At 51.3% G+C, this 17,827-nt stretch overlaps 1 protein-coding gene across 3 annotated transcripts in view; it reads right to left on the bottom strand.

The window, feature by feature from the left end:
• Positions 1-281: 281 nt before the first annotated feature.
• Positions 282-17,827, bottom strand: part of NECAB1 (N-terminal EF-hand calcium binding protein 1) — a 71,555-nt gene continuing 54,009 nt past the window's right edge. Inside the window, exons 7-13 of one of the 3 annotated variants that reach the window (XM_081069915.1) lie at positions 13,443-13,558; positions 11,132-11,208; positions 9,986-10,039; positions 7,667-7,779; positions 3,922-3,999; positions 2,515-2,606; positions 282-1,174 (exon numbers count right to left, since the gene is read on the bottom strand). In XM_081069915.1, coding sequence (XP_080926041.1) covers positions 1,146-1,174; positions 2,515-2,606; positions 3,922-3,999; positions 7,667-7,779; positions 9,986-10,039; positions 11,132-11,208; positions 13,443-13,558 — 559 coding nt within the window. In that variant the 3' untranslated portion in view covers positions 282-1,145. Of the gene's footprint in view, positions 1,175-2,486; positions 2,607-3,921; positions 4,000-4,278; positions 5,464-7,666; positions 7,780-9,985; positions 10,040-11,131; positions 11,209-13,442; positions 13,559-17,827 lie in introns of those variants that run through there. The other 2 variants (XM_081069917.1, XM_081069916.1) reach the window with 2 other exon arrangements.

The following is a 17,827-nucleotide window of genomic DNA, read 5'->3' as shown; positions in this document are numbered from 1 at the left end:
CTTGCACAGAAAAGTATGTAAGGTACATAGTTTTAGTTCTTCTAGTGAAACGGGGATTGTAGTCATTCCAGTGCTGAAACTTCCGTCCCGTACCTTCCCTACTATTTTATTACTTCCCTAAAATTTGTGCTTATTCTATATTTCTTCTTTGTTCACTCAGGTTAAAATTTTGTTTTTAACAAATTTTCAATTACTCTTTAAATACAAATGTCTACTTTTCATAAGAAATTTTTGCCACCTGGATTATATGGCGTGAAATTTGAACCAGATTTTTTTTTTTTAACCAGATTTTCTCAAAGTAAAACTAACTCCACTGTTCTTCATTTACATCCCAGGAATTATACTGAAAAATGATAGGAATTGTACACATTAACAAATGGTACCCTCTCACTGAACTGTTCACTTGTGGAAAACCACTTTATAATCAATACAGATTACAGCCAAGGTTTTTAGACACAGTTACCTATTAATAGTTTTTTTGTTTTTTGTTTTTAGCTGAAACAGTAAACATTTTCTTACTTCTAGAGACTAGGAGTCCAAGATCAAGGTGTTGGCAGGGTTGGTTTCTCCTGAGGCCTCTGTCCTTGGCTTTCAGTTGGCCACCTTCTTACTGTGGTCTGACGTGACCTTTTCTCTGAGCACCTGAATCCTTATGCGTTCTCTCTGCCTATAAGGACACCAGTCACATTGGATAATGTATTAACTTTTTAAGTAATGTAAAGTGAATAGTCATATGATCATGAGTTGGGAATGGAGTAGGCATTACTGAAGTATAAACTTCACTCAGAAAAATCAGTTACTTAAAAATCACAAAACACCAATTTAACCTTTTGACAAATCTACAAATCTGTTCTATGAAGTAACATACTAAAAATTGCCACTTAATTACTTTTTCTTTATCATAATTTCTTTTTCACAATTTTGTTCCTTTAGGTGAACATTTTTTCACATATTAGAACTTTATGACTAAGGGTATGGGGTTACAATATAGCACAACAGCAAATATTGAGAATGGTGGTGAACTTTGAAAATTGAGCAAAAATTCACACAAGATAAAGTTACAGAAGACATTTAAGAAGAGTACAACACATCTTAGTAAGCGTTTGGTTTGTATTTGTAATGATAAAGCAAATGCCTAGGACCATCTAGTTGTTGTTCAGGGTCCACCAGGAAGCTGAAAGAGAAAAACAGGTGTTTAAAGGAGGAAAATACCTGCCTAAGGGGTGTAAATCATTCTTAGAGACCATTCCCACCTTAGCCTGCATATGTACCCACCTTTCTCAGTCACTATTTCCTAACTGTGGGAACCAGGATGGACTCTTCCTGTGCAACTGTGGTTTATCCCATACCTTTTGGCACTTGGTCATAGCCTAACTGAGAAATTTTCTGTCACATATGAGTAGAATTTGTCTTGGTAATGAGATTACAAATGCCGTGTAGATAAAATCATGTTATTGTTTTAAGCTACCAAGTAGTGAGTGGTAGTTTGGAAATACTCCCTTATATACCGATTTCAGAAAGATTAAGTATAAGCAAGTGCGTGTGTTTTAAAAAAATATATTTTAGCCTATCAATATTGTAAACTTGTAAATGTTTTCCCCAGTGAATATAATTATCCCAAAGACAAACCTATGGCAGTGACATGCTTTGAGAAACAAATGAAAAGGATTAAAATTTGTTTTCAAAGCTGTTTAAATAATACTCTTGCTGACAACAGGATCTTATTTGTCCAAATCTCATTTTTTAAGGTCCAGCTCAAGGGTCAACTCCTCCTCATGCACCGTTACAGAAGCAGTCACTGTTCTAAATCCACGTAAAACAGGACTCGGATGGTAACTACTACTGTATGCCCTGAGCTGGGTTCTTTTCTGTAGACATCCGTATCTCCCACTGCACAGCCAGCCTTTCATGGGTAGGGACTGCATTTCACTTGGTAACATGCACAGTGCTTCTTCAAAATTGGAGTGCAGTCACTGCTAGTGCAAAGGGCTACCCCCTCAGGAGCCCTGCCGAGCACAGATTACCACTCAGTAATTAGATGTTGAACCAGTAACTGCATGGATGGAGAAGTGAACAAATGAGTTTGGTCCTCAGTTATATTAAGCTTTTGTTATGCCGTACGTCTCACACAATTTCATTTGTTATTCCTCTTTCTCCTTTTCCCCCATTACAAGTAATATTTTAACAACTATTATAATAAAAAAGTATTTCTAACATAAATCTAATAATTTCCAGTATGTGGGTCACTTATTTCTAATCTTATTCCAAACACTACATTATAATGTGGTAAACAAATACCATGATTTAACATGTACTTCAAGGTAACATTTTGAAGGTGACCAACAACAGACTAATAATAGGTTTAATAAAGCCAGAAATACAAATAGGGTGGACTAAGGACTAAAGGCAATAGAATAAATAAATACAGATTCCATTTCCTCCCCCCTCTCTCTCTTTGAAAAAGTGCCAGACTATCAAAAGCTCACAGAAGCACCGTGGACCCAGGATAGTTACCAGGAACTAGCATAGTAGAGATGAGTTCTGGAGTTTCCAAGAAGTCCACGTTACTTCTTTGGAAGGTCTTGCTGTAATTCGTCTGAAGGTGGCTATGTAAATTATAGGTTAAGGCTGTGAATTTTTATTAACAATCTTCCTAAGTAGAGAGCAGCAGAGTTCTTCAGTGAAGATGACAAGATTTTGGATGATTTGGATTAAGTGCCTGAATACAGACTTCTTTTTAGAGTTACTTACAAACAAACGAACAAAAAAAGACGAGTAATTTAACAGTTGTCATCAGAAATTTAAAAAAAAAGACTTAAAAACAGGAGACCGTTAAATCTCTACAGAAGTGAAACAAAAAGGAGATTGACTTGAATGGCAGCAAGAAGTTTAAACAGAAGGAAGGATTCTCTTGGCTCTAAGGATGTTTAAAACCTAGGATAGCTATGAAGAGGGATTATAGATTTTTCCGTCCTTGGTGAACAAAAAGAAACATCCTCTGAAAGAGTAGGCTGGGAGCATAGACTTAAATCAGTTACTTTAAGCCTCTTTGAAGTGCCTGAAGTTGTATTGGTGTCATTAGGCATGATAACATAAAATGCCTTCAGATAGCCACAAAAACGAAACTTCTAGGTGAAACATGTATCAACTAAGTTCTCAGGTATTCCACTACTTCCATTACTGTGCTTTGCACCCTAAATGTGAAATTAGGAGAGCTGTATTCTCTGTGCCATTTAAAACCAACTAGAACTGTATAATCTGCAAATTTCTTTCATCACATTTTTCTAATTATATATTTGTTACTTATTAGCAATTATTTTAAAGAAGTTGCCTTAACTTGACTGAGTAATTGACAAATGATTATATACGAAGTGTACAGTGTGATGATTTGATTACCAAGAGATGTTGATCTATTTTTAATCTTTTCCAATGTCTTATATTTCCCCTTTATTTGCAGTGCTTAAAGACATTTAGAAAAGTGAGGCTGCTATGACCTTAACCACTATATACATAATTTTGTTGTAAAATTTACAGAGCTTAAGAAAAATTAGGAAGTAAAAATTTTTTTTCTTGTCCTTTTCTGCATCCCATGTCCCTCACCTCTCTCCCATGCTTTAGACAACTATGGCCCATATATAAAATTTTTTACCTGAAAGCATCAGTAAAATGTTACTACTTAAAGCGGGACCATTACCAAGAGCATTTGTGTTCCAAGAGGAAAGTGGTTTCTAACCCAGGAAGTAAATTCCTAAAAGAGTGGGATTTTGAAAAGAAGCAAATGGGCCAAGTTTTAAGGCGAGGTAGATAGAGGGCATGGAGCATTTCCTACAAGTCCTGGAATTCATCATGTATGTGGCCAGCTCCCTGGCAAAACAAAATAAATAGAATGAATAAATTAAAGACAGCCTGCTAATCACTTACCTATTCCACGCACTACTGTCCTCCCAGAACTCATATATCATGTAGCGAGGTTCATTTGAAAGTTTCTGTATAGAAATACTGAAATGCAAACAAAAAGGCAAAATTAGCCACAGGAAAGTCAAGCTACTTTAAAGCCACTTTAAAGTCAAGGAGCAAACCATTATTTCTAATCGTATCTCTTGGTGGTATGAAATGATCTTATCCACTGGTAAAGGAAACACCTATGGTGCCTGCCAGAAAATTGAAGACTTTTGTCAGGAGTCTAACTTCAATATGTCTGTTTGACGTAACAACTTTCTAGTTTTCTGGTTTGGCATCATGAGACTTTCTCAGTATATTACAGACATCACAAATATAACTTTTGCAACATTTCATTTATTCAGAAAGATATGGAAGAAACCCATCAGTAGATGACTGGATAAAGAGGTGGTACATAAATACAACAGAATATTACTCAGCCATAAGAATGAAATCACCATTTGTGACAACATGGATAATACAGGGTATTATGCTCAGTGAACTAAGAGAGAAAAAAATAACATGATTTCATGTGTGTGTAATCTAAAAAACAAGAGAACAAACTGACTCACAGAGAACAAACTGATGGTTGATGGGCAGCAGGGGGGTTGGGGAGCCCTGTGAAAAAGGTGAAGGCATTAAGAAATACAAATTGGTGGTTACAAAAGTCACTGGGAAGGGGGGGGCATAAAATACAGCACAGGGAATATAGGAATATTGTAATCACTCTGCATGGTGCCAGGAGGCTAGACTAGTTAGGGGTATCACTGTAAATTACAGAAACGTCTAACCACTATGCTGCACCCCTGAAACTAATAATACTGCATGTCAACTGTAATTGAAAAATCAAAATTTCAAAAAGTGTCAAAAATATTTTCCTACCATACAAACCAAAAAAATGCCTAAACTCAATGGACTGAATTGTATGACGGGGGCTCTGTCAGTCCCCAAACCTCCGAGTCTCCCAGTCAACTACGTAGAGGGCCAAAGCCTCTCTAATTCAGTGACCCAAGATTAAAAAGCATGACCTTGTAATTGGGACAGTAGGGATCTTGCCCATTCTATCCCTGGTTAACCACAGAAAAGTCCAGGAAACTAATTCGAGGGTGGCCAAAGGCTTAGTAGGAAGGCTCACACGTGGGTTTTGGGCATGTTGTTGAATCCACTGATCCCATTGGAGCCTAGCCCCGCTGTGATACACAGCTCGGGAGCCTGCAGTGACGATCAAATGAGAAAATGGACACAAAGTGAGTTGCCTAGTAAATCCTTAATTTCTACTTCATTTTATAGCAGCATTTCCTGTCTAACCACAGGGAGTCTGGGCCAAACGCAGACGAGGAGACTGAAAGCGGACGGCTCAGAGCTTGACTCCCTCAGCCCGCCAAGGAGCCCGGTGACGGTGACGGCTTGAGAGGCTGGCACAACTGAATGGCCCGGCCAGCAGCTAGTGTGCGCTCCGCATACTCTCCATTGTGGGGACTGACTGATGCTTATTCCATGGGACAAAATCTGCTCTGATGATTCCTGTGAAAGCAAGACATTCGCTGGAGAATGGGCAGGAAGAAACGGGTGAGGAGCTGTGCAACCAACCCGCCGGGCACAGGAGGCCCCGAGTCCCGGGTTACGTGGCAGGGAAAGGATTTTGTTCTCCGCACGTCACAGCAGAGGTTGCTCGCGTTGCCAGAGGACAGCGGGCCACATCCTGCTGTGATCCCTCTACTCTGCTCCCAGCAGCTTCACATCATCTTCCCTACACAGTCAAGCAATATTTGTGACCCTCTAAGGCAGTGAAGCTTCGTGCCCTTTGCTAAGCGAGCGACCGCCTGACTCCGTCCCTGGAGACTGGACGCGCCAAAGCGGACGGTGCGTTCTCGCGGCGGCGCCCTTGGCCGGGCCCTGAAGGTCAGCGCAGCGCGTCCCGTGGGCGGGGGCCGCGACCCGCCTGCGATCCGGACGTCAGACAGCGGCTTCCTCGCTTCCGCCCCGGGGCCTGCGGGCACGCGAGCCGGGGCTGGGGTCCAGCTGCCCCGCCAGGCGTTGGGTGGGCGACGGCCCGCGGGCCGCACGGGGCGCTCGGCCTGCGGGAAGCTGCCGCCGAGACGGGCGCCCCCTGCCTGTCACCGGCCTCGGCGCCCCGACGGCGACGCGCCCCGCCCCGCCCGCGCCCCGCCCCGCGCCCCGCCCGTGCCCCGACCGCCCGCGCCCCGACCGCCCCGCGCCCCGCCCCGACCGCCCGCGCCCCGCCCCGACCGCCCGCGCCCCGCCCCGCCCGCCCGCGCCCCGCCCGCCCGCGCCCCGCCCGCGCCCCGCCCCGACCGCCCGCGCCCCGCCCCGACCGCCCGCGCCCCGCCCCGACCGCCCGCGCCCCGCCCGCGCCCGCCCCGCCCCGCCCGCGCCCCGCCCGCGCCCCGCCCCGACCGCCCGCGCCCCGCCCCGCCCGCGCCCCGCCCCGCCCGCCCGCGCCCCGACCGCCCGCGCCCCGCCCCGCCCGCGCCCCGCCCCGCGCCCCGCCCGCGCCCCGCCCCCGCCCCGACCGCCCCGCGCCCCGCCCCGCCCCGCCCGCGCCCCGACCCGCGCCCCGCCCCCGCCCCGACCGCCCCGCGCCCCGCCCCGCCCGCGCCCCGCCCCGCGCCCCGACCCGCGCCCCGCCCCCGCCCCGACCGCCCCCGCCCCGACCGCCCGCGCCCCGCCCGCCCGCGCCCCACCCGCCCGCGCCCCGCCCCGCCCGCGCCCCGCCCGCGCCCCGCCCCGACCGCCCGCGCCCCGCCCCGCCCGCGCCCCGCCCCGACCGCCCGCGCCCCGCCCGCGCCCCGACCGCCCGCGCCCCGCCCCGCCCGCGCCCCGCCCCGCGCCCCGCCCGCGCCCCGCCCCCGCCCCGACCGCCCCGCGCCCCGCCCCGCCCCGCCCGCGCCCCGACCCGCGCCCCGCCCCCGCCCCGACCGCCCCGCGCCCCGCCCCGCCCGCGCCCCGCCCCGCGCCCCGACCCGCGCCCCGCCCCCGCCCCGACCGCCCCCGCCCCGACCGCCCGCGCCCCGCCCGCCCGCGCCCCGCCCCGCCCGCGCCCCGCCCCGCGCCCCGCCCCGCGCCCCGCCCCGCCCGCGCCCCGCCCCGCCCCGCGCCCCGCCCGCCCACGCCCCGCCCCGCGCCCCGCCCCGCCCCGCGCCCCGCCCCGCCCGCGCCCCGCCCGCCCGCGCCCCGCCCCGCCCGCGCCCCGCCCGCCCGCGCCCCGCCCGCCCGCGCCCCGCCCGCCCGCGCCCCGCCCGCGCCCCGCCCCGACCGCCCGCGCCCCGCCCCGACCGCCCGCGCCCCGCCCGCGCCCGCCCCGCCCCGCCCGCGCCCCGCCCGCGCCCCGCCCCGACCGCCCGCGCCCCGCCCCGCCCGCGCCCCGCCCCGACCGCCCGCGCCCCGCCCGCCCGCGCCCCGCCCCGCCCGCGCCCCGCCCCGCGCCCCGCCCGCGCCCCGCCCGCCCCGCGCCCCGCCCCGCCCCGCCCGCGCCCCGACCCGCGCCCCGCCCCCGCCCCGACCGCCCCGCGCCCCGCCCCGCCCGCGCCCCGCCCCGCGCCCCGACCCGCGCCCCGCCCCCGCCCCGACCGCCCGCGCCCCGCCCGCCCGCGCCCCGCCCCGCCCGCGCCCCGCCCCGCGCCCCGCCCCGCGCCCCGCCCCGCCCGCGCCCCGCCCCGACCCGCCCGCGCCCCGACCGCCCGCAGACCCGGCGCGGGGCACTCACCGCAAGCAGCCGCGCTGGGCGGCCGCGCCGTCCGCGTAGCGTTTCAGCGCCCCCTGGAAGGCCGCCGCGTCCTCGGCCACCACCGACATCCGGCGCTGCACCAGCAGGATGTGCTGTGGGGGCGGCGCGGCGTTAGGGACCCCCCCCGCCCCCCCCCGCCCCGCGCGGGCCGCACAGGCTCCCGGGTGAACGGCACGTGCTGCATTCTGGGCCCCGGGCCGCCCCGCCTGCCGCCCCGCACACAGCGCGCAGCACGGAGCCCGCGTGGGGGGCCCGTGTCGGGGACGGTGCGGGCCGGGCCGCCTGTGCGGGAACCCCTGTGCGGGAACCACGAGCGCCCGGCCGGCTGACGGAACCCACTGTCCCGCCACGCCAGTTTTGTACACCAAAACCACCCATGTCCAGGTCCACGGCCAGATCCGGGATGATACCTGATGTCCATTTATCTAGGACTGTATGGTTGGCAGCCTTTCCTGGGCCCCTAAAGCAGGTGGCGGTCCCTTGTCACACCTTATTGTAGACCCCTTTTCACTGCCTCCATTTCCTTCTAGTCGTCCCCCAGCCGTAATATTCACCACTGTATATTCTCCCTCAGAGCCTGGCATGCAGTTACTGATCAATTATTTGTGTTTTCGCTTTCAGCCATTGCCTGTCCTTAGAATTCCTTTAATAATTCTATTTATATATTAGTCATTCCAGCAAAGGATTTGAGGTGGTCTGGAAAACTCTAGGGCCTGTGTGTATCTGGGGGTTCTCTTATCTGTCTCCACCATCTGTCCTCTTTCCTTTCTTCTTTCTCCTTTAAGTTAAGGGGTCTTGATTTAAAATAACTGGTTCAATTGTACCAGCTCTGTGGACAGAAGAAGTTAATAACATAATCTTGGTCATCTTATGTCTTCTGATATGCGACATTGGAGTAGAGGGAATGATATCACAGAGTTTGGGGGAGGATTCAATGGAATCGTGTATGTAAAGATCTTGACCATGATAGATAATGTTACTTCTCTTACACCGAGCTGAGAAAAAAAAATGAACTTAAAAAAAGAAACCATATCTTATACTCATCGTTACACAACGGCTCGTGTCCCAGACAACTAGACATGGCAGCTGCTGGAGTCCAAGACTGGCTGTGTGCTTACCAGCCTACCCAATCCCTGCTCTGCCCCAGGGCTGCGGAATCTCACAAAACACAGTCATCTGTGAGCTCGCCAGCTCACGGCAGACAGCAAGTGTCCCTCACTGCCTGGCAGGGCACCGCACGCCGAGGGGGACTGTTACGATGTGAGGAGCCCTCACTGCTGGGGCTCAGCTGGGGCATATCCACATCTCTACACCCCAATCTCTTTATCTGTAAAATGGGCCCATAGCAGCACCACCTCACAAGGCTACTATGAGGATGAAATGAGTTATATGGGCGTTTGGCACAACACCTGGCATGCAGTGAAGGCTTAGGAAAGATTAGCTTTTAGACAAGAAGTGTGTAAAACAGGTTTGTTCTTCTCTTTCTGATATGGGAAAGGAAACACTTCTCTAGTGCATGAATTCTCAAACTGCTTTTGCTCACCAGGAGAAGTCATTCAACACACAGTGGCATACAATTATGAATGCTAGCTGTGAAGGAACAGTGGAAACTGTTTTGGTCATTCTGAATACAGATTATGGAGTGAGTGGGCAGTAATGTAGGCACAACCACAAGGAAAATACACAACTTTTAATAACAACTATCTTAGTGGTATTTCTGCAAAAACAAACCAGTTCAGACTATTATTATTACTATCTGTGTGTTCCCAAAGACATGATTACTTCACCTTTACACAGGATTGAAAACGGTTAAGGAATAGCCTTCCCTGCTTTTAAGTAACATTGAATGCCGACCAGCTTGCCCAGTGCTATTTTTTAACTACTCTTAATGCTATTGAATCCGCAACGCTTGTGGGTGACAGATCTTTTAAAACTTGCTGGGCCTGGCCCTGGCCCTGGCTAAGAGATGGCAGGGAGCATAAAACATGACTGAATTGCAGTCTGAACCTGCCCTCGTATGCCACTTGTGCCCATGAGCTCACTCAATAGCTCACACGTGTAAGATTTTCATTCTGCACATAACACCCAGCAGGAGCGTCACAAAACCCTGTGGGGAAGGCATTGGGTTTCCACAAGTCACCATGTAGAAAATACTTCTTAGCCATACAAAGTGAAATATGCCCAAGGATTCCTTACACTTTTTCAAATTTTCACTGAGATAGTAACTAATTTTGAAGGAATTAAATCATATTTTCAAAGTATATATTTCTAAAATTCTGACCCAGAAAAAGTACTTACAGATTTAGTGTTCCCTTCAGTAACTTCTTCTTCCAGAGGTTCAAGTTTAAGATCCTTCAGTTAGAGGAAGAAATCGGGGGGCAGGGAGAGACCAGAAATTAGTTAATTACGAGAAACAGCATATATTTGAATGGCAGCTTCTTTATGGCTACTATTGAACGAAGAGAACCACATTATCTGAAAGGCGATGAAAGAATTCAGATTTTTAAAAAATGAGTTGTTCCAATAGAGACTTTCACCCATTGGATCAACTGTGAGAAGCAATTTCAGGTGTGTTCAGTCCGTCATTACTAAGGTTTACCAATGCCGTGGAAAGAGAACAACAAGTGGACACAAGATTTGTGAAAACAGAGAGGGGAGGGCGGGAAAAGAAAACGCCAGGGTGAGGAGGCTGTTGGCTGCGAGGGCTGCCCCGTTCCCAGGGCACTGACGCTGGGCCGGGTTCTGCACCAACCACCACACTCAGAAAGCCTGGCTCGTTGTGCTGGCGGAGAGCTCTGCCGGTGGCTGGATTCTGCACAGTCGGTACCTGTCTCAGACCTAAGGCCCTGACATGGGGCCGGGCAGCGCAAGAAACTCAGGCTCCGAATGGTGACAGAGGCTGCCTCTCCAGCCAGCTGTCCGAGGGGAGTCACTACCACGTCAGGGCTGCCGGGGACTCATCGAATCGGGCAGGAAAACACCGTAATTAGGCACATGACGCACGTTCTAAGGAAGTCTTCGTCACATCCTAACTGGTTTTAATGCTGAAAGTCATCACTTCATTCGCTAATTTCCAGAAGCCCAGGATGCAGTCTCCTCTCTTAGGATGTCACACAGCCACTCCGCAGCAGTCAGCCATTTGCATCCACGCAGCACACGCGGCCTAGTCCCACAGTCTGAGGCAGACGGTGCAGCAGACTGAGTTCACGGTCACCACCACAGCCTCTCTCCAGGTAACAGGAGTGGGGTGGGGAAGGCGAACTTACAGCAGCGTCTGCATTTGCTTTCACAAAACCCCAAATAACTCCCAAGCAGCCATTCCCAGCATCACCGGGATCCTGGCTGGGACCCAGACCTGGGCAGCCATGGGTGCTCTCTGGGGTGGGGACGAGAATCACAATCCCCTGTAAAGCGAGGGGAGAAGAAAGAAGCGGAAGCACCCACCTTCCTTTCCAGTCTATCGATTAGTTTCTGCAGCCTGTTGATCTGGGCCATCCACTGGTTACCCTCCTCTGATAAGCCTTAAGGGAAATACAGGGGGAATGTGTTACAGTGTGGGCAGAGGGGAGGCGTGCGCCTCGGCTTTCCTTTCGCCGCCCTGGAGGAGCGCGGGTCACTGATGGCCTACAGCCTGAGGCCAGTTCACGAGCGCCCTGTTACTGCTCTCTGCTGCGTAGGGTCCGAGCCCCCAGGCTCATTTTCACAGGCCTGTGTATTAGGTTGTGGCCTGCCCTGACCTTTCATAGGCTAATGAACAGCTCCTGCTGAGCCGTTCTGTCCTCGTGGCTGCGTCATTTTTGTTTTGGAGAAAGGAAAGCATGGATCCCTGATTCTAATCTCACTAGTGGAGCAGTGTCAGGAGTCGTGGCCTAAATGGCTACAACCAGACAGAAGGCAGGGCAGCAGGCGGCCACTTGCCTCCGGACTAATCCGCATTCACACGGACAATGCGGTCAGGACACGGCAGTGAGTGCGGACACTGGGGCCACCGGTGCTGGTGACATGACTTGACTCCTGTGGCCTCAGTGTAATTACGTGCAGGATCCCCAGCCCCAGAGTGACTGTGAGAACAGACGTGCGTGCTCACAGGCACAGCTCACCTGCAGGGACAGTGTGCCGGGCGCCAACAAGGTAAACACCGCCCAGCTCCGCTGCTGTCACTGTCACCTTATGAGCCCTGCACAGACACTCTGGCGTCCCCAGGCGCCCTCGGCACAGCTGGCTTTGCTGAAGTGATACATTACCATTTCTTGATAGGAGGATGTGACTTAACTGAAGACTAGAAAGCCTTGTTTAGCTTTGACTGTTAGGAAGATAAGACCTCACTTCCAAAGACGTAGCACTCCCGTCAGAATCGGCTTCTGGGGTGAAATGCCCCTCAGAGCTCAGCCAGTGCCTCAGGACGCAGGAGGAAGACGGAGCATGTGGCAGGCATGCGCCTGCAAAGAGCCCGCTGAGGGTGCTGGGAACAGGAAATGTCGCTGGTGTACCCACAGCGGCTTCCATCCCAAATCAGGTAGCACGTGGCCATGTGGTGCTATGGGCGGCTCATGGCCATCGGTGGTTCCTTGAAGAACTGAAGGTGGCGAGCACAGCAGGGCTTAACATCAGTTTCTGAATGGTTCAAGTGGAAAGGCCAATCTATGCTGTGACGCCGGAGCACAGTACTGTCATTTCCTCGTCTCCCTGCTGTAGTTCTCTGTTTCCAGCCTCGCCCTGAGGGCAGCACCTCCACCCATGATGGGGTCCACTCGCCACCCCCGTTACTGGGCTTGCAGATAAAATGCACACCGCACTTTTAAGTGAGCGGTGTGACTCTGACACCCCGAGGAGGACAAGCTGCCCCAAGTGGCCACCGACCCCAGCAGAATGGCACTGAAGCCAAGCTACAGCCCGGAGCCGTGTCGGGCTGACAGCGCCCGCACCCCACGTGGCCAGAGGCCCTGGGATGAAAACCAAGTGCTGCAGCCATCAGCACTGACCTCAGGTTTGTTTGTTCTGTAGTAAAAATGACCTATGATCACTTCACTTTCTGGGGAAATGGAGGCACTAACATCTACCCTATAAAATAAGACAGTGTTCTTTGAAATATTTCCAGTAGAGTCTGTGTAATATAGGCTTTAGTTAGCACTTTGATTTTCTGAAATGTTAGGTATTTAAAGATTCATTTGTGTTAAAACCACATGTTCAAGTGATATGTGCACAGACATACACACACATACACACACAATTTATAACAATTAGTCTGATATTTACCAACCTGAGTTTGCATATTTCCAATTGATTCGAAAGTAATTATTATAAATGACGTGGTTAAAATGCAATAACCTAATGATTATTACTGCGGTTTTCTTCCAATAAACTTTCAGAACTAACAGCTGATTTCAGTCCCACCGTGAAGGAAAACAAGAGCCCTTCCTATGTGGGTTCAGGGTGTGCCCAGCGGGCTTGGCGTCCAGTGCGTAGTAGGCTAAGATGAAAGCACAGCTCCTTTGCAGAGAGGGGGCCGCGCCCCAGCCCTCCCTGTCTCTGTCCCACCCGGTGGCACCGCCAGGGGTCTGACAGGACGATGGTGAGAACCATCACCCAGTTCTTAACACCCAAGCCTGTTGGCTGCTTTGGCTTCAGACACTCACGTGCATCAGGAACACACACCCTTCCTACCGCCCTGGCTGCAGGTTTAAAAATAAGTCACTGTGAAAACACACACGGAGTTGACTATTCAGAAGAGAAATCACAAAGCTGCATTCATTACCTGGACCAGGAAACTGAGGGCTGTTGGGGGAGAAGCTGTTGTGTCTGTGGACTCGGCGACCTGACCGTTTCCCAGGCCACTGGATAGACAGGACCTCTGGCTTGGCTGGGCCTCGCCTATCAACAGACACAGTGGTCAGCCCAGGGTCGGGGCTCAGTCCCCCAAGTCCAGCTTCCCAGGGAAGTGAGCTGAAAAACCCGAGAATTACAGCCTGCCACATGCCCTGGGGTCAGGCTTCTGTTATTCCCACTCCCTGCTCTGACTGAACTCTCTAACCATTTTTCACTTTGGTTCTTTTCCTGGAATTACTGCGTGTCAAATATCAGGCCTCTTGGACTTACCCGATAGTTTTGTTTGTTTTTCCTACTTTTCATCTCTTTGTGGAAACAGCATCACACTACATCCCAATCTTCCACAGAGGTTTTAATTTCCGCAATCACAATTTCTAAGAGCTCCTTTGTGTGCTTTGAATATTCTTTTTAAAAAACCAGCATCCTCTCCTTAGTTCCTGAACGCAGACTCTCCTCGCTTCCTCGGGACACTGACGATTCTCCCCTGGCAGTTTATGCTATGAGCGCTGTTTCTGCTCAGTCCCTTTATGTAGCTGTGTTGTCCTGCTTGACCCTGCCTATTGCAGAGGAAGGAGCAACAAGGACGACTGGAATCTGTGTGTGGTGAGGGCTCCAGCCTGCAGCTGCTCTGCGGGGGGCCTAGCTGGGCTGTTCACCAGGGGACACCAACGCCTGGACCAAGAGATGGCCCGAGAAGTGTCCCCGATGGGAGGCTGAGGCCGGTGTCAGTGCTCTGGGAGCAGAGCATTCTGAGGGGGTCCCAAATCTCCCTTGACGCCTCCTTCTTAGTGTTGTGCCCCGAACCCCAGATGAGCCAGGGTACATCCGTTCACTTTCTCCAGGAGGCACCGCCCCCACCCCCGCCGCCCGCCCCTCCAGTGGGGCTGCTCTCCCAGCCCCTCTCACCTGCCACCACCAGATTCACCCATCCCTTTGCCTCTCCTTTCATCCTTTTTAGCCTTGTGTGGTTAGGACTTTCTTTCCAGGCACTTTTAATGCCATTTTTTGAAGGCTTTAGGGAGGGAGCAAAAGAAATCATATATATTTACTCTCTAATGTTTAACTAGATCTTCCTAGATTTGCCTCTGGCATAAAAAAAGTCGATTTTCTGGCAGCTTGTGGGGTTGCAGGAGTAGGTGACTAGATGTTCAAGCTAAGGGAACGTAAACTGTGAATTTTATGATCAGCCGGAAGTGAAATTAAAGCCTTTCCCTACTTCTAAAAGGGATAGCCATCAAAAGGAGAAAATAACACCCAAGCCCAGAAGGAACGAATGAGCCATCTCTCTGGATAAAGCACTTTGGGAAACAGAACCGTTTGCAGATTCCATTATAAAGAAGGAATTCACATAGAATTCTAGCCGTGTTCTCGGGAATCCAGCTTATGAAGGTTTATGTAAGAGAACAGGGTCATCCAGAGGGACACCTCAGTATAACGTAAGGGTATTCTTGTCACCTGCTATCAGGTTCTTCAAAGGAAAGGAGTGAAAGTGGCTCAGTTTAGCCAGCTTGCAGAGTTGCAGAATGCCACCTGAAAACCTCAGCCCTCTGGCATTCCAGCTGCACACGTCCCTCTGACGTGAAAATGCCACTTTCACAGGAACAGACAGAGGTCCTGCAGGGTGCACGACGCTGTGTGACCCCCGACCGGGGCTGACGGTGGGACAGAGGACTTCCCAGAGCTGTCACATTCCACAGAGTCCTCACATCCTTATGTTTCACACACGGTAACCCCCAAAGTCACAATGACACTGCAGGCAAGCACATGGTCACAGCCCAGGTGTGGCGGACGGCGGCTCCTTCCTGTGTGACATCTGGGTGCGCTGAGCTGACCTCTCCTCTTCCCCAAACCTTCACCATGCACCACTGTGAGACTGAGGTCCCTTAAACCTCTCTTTCATTTGATTTCTCCTCTCTTTAAAACCACCAATGACAATCTCTGCTAGTTTTACGTGTAAACGCATGTGTGTAGCTTGTAAGACCCTTCTTAAGCCCAGATGCCAGGTAGGCAGGTCTCCTCACTGCCCCGGGGCCTTTTCACTGCCCCTCCGGTGCACGTTACCTTGGTTTCCTTTCATTCAGTACGTTTCATAGCTTTCACATGCAGCTGTGCCAGGCAGGGAGACAAGGCCATCCCCTGCCGTCTAGAGACTCAAAAGTCTAATGTGGGAAATAAGCAGGTAAGGGACAGGGGCTACGCAGCTCCGAGTAAGGGGACGAGGGAGTGGACCGTGCTGGAGTGGGCTGCAAAGCTCTGTTCTGAGCGAAGGCTTCCAGAGAAAGTGCTGCTCAACCAGTGAGCAAGCCAGCCAGGGAGTCAGCCAGGTGCTGTGGGCAGGTGAGGGCGGGCGCTGCGGGCGGGTGAGGGCGGGTGCTGTGGCTGGGTGCTGTGGGTGCTCTGAGTGGGTGAGGGCGGGTGCTGAGGGTGTTATGGGCAGGTGCTGAGAGCCGGCGAGGGCACCCACCCCTGCAGGAAGCAAGCACATCAGCTGCCGTTAAACCACCCTGCAGGTCGGTTCAAGTCTTGTCTCCCCAGGAGGCTTCTCACTGGTCTCTTGTTTGCGACATGGGCAGCAGCAGCCGGCTCCCTGTCTTTTCCACACTGGGGAGGCGCCGGTACTCCCCTCACTGGCCTGGTGGTCAGCTGGGAGGAAGACAGAGCCTTGGGGGAAACAAGACCCTCCAGGCCTGGGCCTGATTCAGTGTCAGAGTCTCCAGAGACACCACACCGACACACACCTGTAGTGAAGCTCCTTTTCTATTTCCTTCTTTGTGTATTCTTCCCCCAGAAACTTCCCAGGAGCAGAATCATTTGCAGTGGGATGTGGGCCTCCCTGGGTGCCTTCAGCAAATCCTACACAGCAGCACTACCCAAAGTGACAGACGACCTGTAGGACTTCCCACTCTTCCAGGTTGTGAGCTAGACACCCAGACATACAGGTTCGTTTCTTCTCTAGTGTCTTCCACTTTTCTTAAATTCTATCATCATGCTTCTTCTCAGTAAATATAGCTGCTGTGCAGCTGTTGGTGGCGGTCAAAGTTCAAGGCCAGGCTGCAGCCTGACAGAGAGCCTGTGTGCTGGGGGTGGCTACAGAACAACCCAAAGGGCAGGCGAGCACGGGGAGCTGAGCGCTGCCTCAGCCTCCTTTCAGCTGGCAAATGACTGATTATAAAAAAGAAGAATCCATTTTACGTCCAAAAAATCTAAACAAAAGACATTAGGCCTCGTTTTTTCAGTAGGAACGTGAAATCTATTTCACTGGGCTTTATGATGTTCACTTATCCTTGCTCAAACCCAAGGAGCTGGGTTGTTGCTTTTCTAGAGCTAATTGTTCTACTTTGCCATTTGATATGGAATCACCCAGTGCAATGAAAACAGGAAGTTGCAATGGTACAGGACCGGCAAGGAGTGCGCGCACCTTCATCAGCTGCGTGAGCTCTGAGAGCTGAGATTACAGGCTTTTTTGGTCCAATTTTGGTGGTGCTCACTCATTCACAACACTGTCAACACACGGCTGAAAATTCCACTGTTTTTCTGAGATGTCCTAATAATTACGTATGCATTAATTTGTTTAGAAAAATCAACCTTACAGAACAGCCTATTATTAACCTGTTCAAAAAACTGTGTTTCTCCCTAATTTAAAATGCAAAAGTTAGATAAGTCATATCCACAGGTTTAAAGTAACACTTGCAAAAATATGTTGCATAACTGAGAGTTTTGCCAAGCTCTTCTCTAAACGATGACAACTCAAGAAAGCACCAACTGTTGGCAGGAATTATTTTGGTATCTCCTCTACACATTTCTAACTCAGCTTTCTCTTTAGCATTAGTGCTTTTATTTACATAACTGTTAAAATATCACTACTTATCTTCTCAGTGATATTATTGCTGGCACTGGAGTGTGATATCCTTTCCCATCATTCTCTTTTCCCTATTTCCATAATCATGGTAACCGAATTCTCAGGTTCCCCTTTAGATCCACGTTCACTTTGCCTGTAAGGCTCGTTCCCATCATTTCTGCATTTTGAAATTATCCCCATTGCCAAGATGAGCTCAAACGTCATCAGGAAACGCCGTGAAGTTGTCTTTCATCCCTCTATCCGTATTTAATCTTTTACCTTGTGCAATCCCATGGTGGTTTGCTTTACCTTGCCTATGGTACCGCTCACTGTGTACCCTGCATCTCAGGTTCAGAGTTCACATCTTATTTATGGAACAGATGTCAGCACCCTAAGGACTGGGATTATGTGAAATGTGTCTTCATATCATCACAGAGCCTTTTAAAGTCTTCCTCGTCTATGACATTCTCCATTAA

The sequence above is a fragment of the Rhinolophus hipposideros genome (genome assembly GCF_964194185.1).
Source record: "Rhinolophus hipposideros genome assembly, chromosome: 13".
Lineage (NCBI taxonomy): Eukaryota > Metazoa > Chordata > Mammalia > Chiroptera > Rhinolophidae > Rhinolophus > Rhinolophus hipposideros.
Note: the sequence above shows the minus strand (reverse complement) of the source record. Positions and strands in the feature narration are given on the sequence as shown.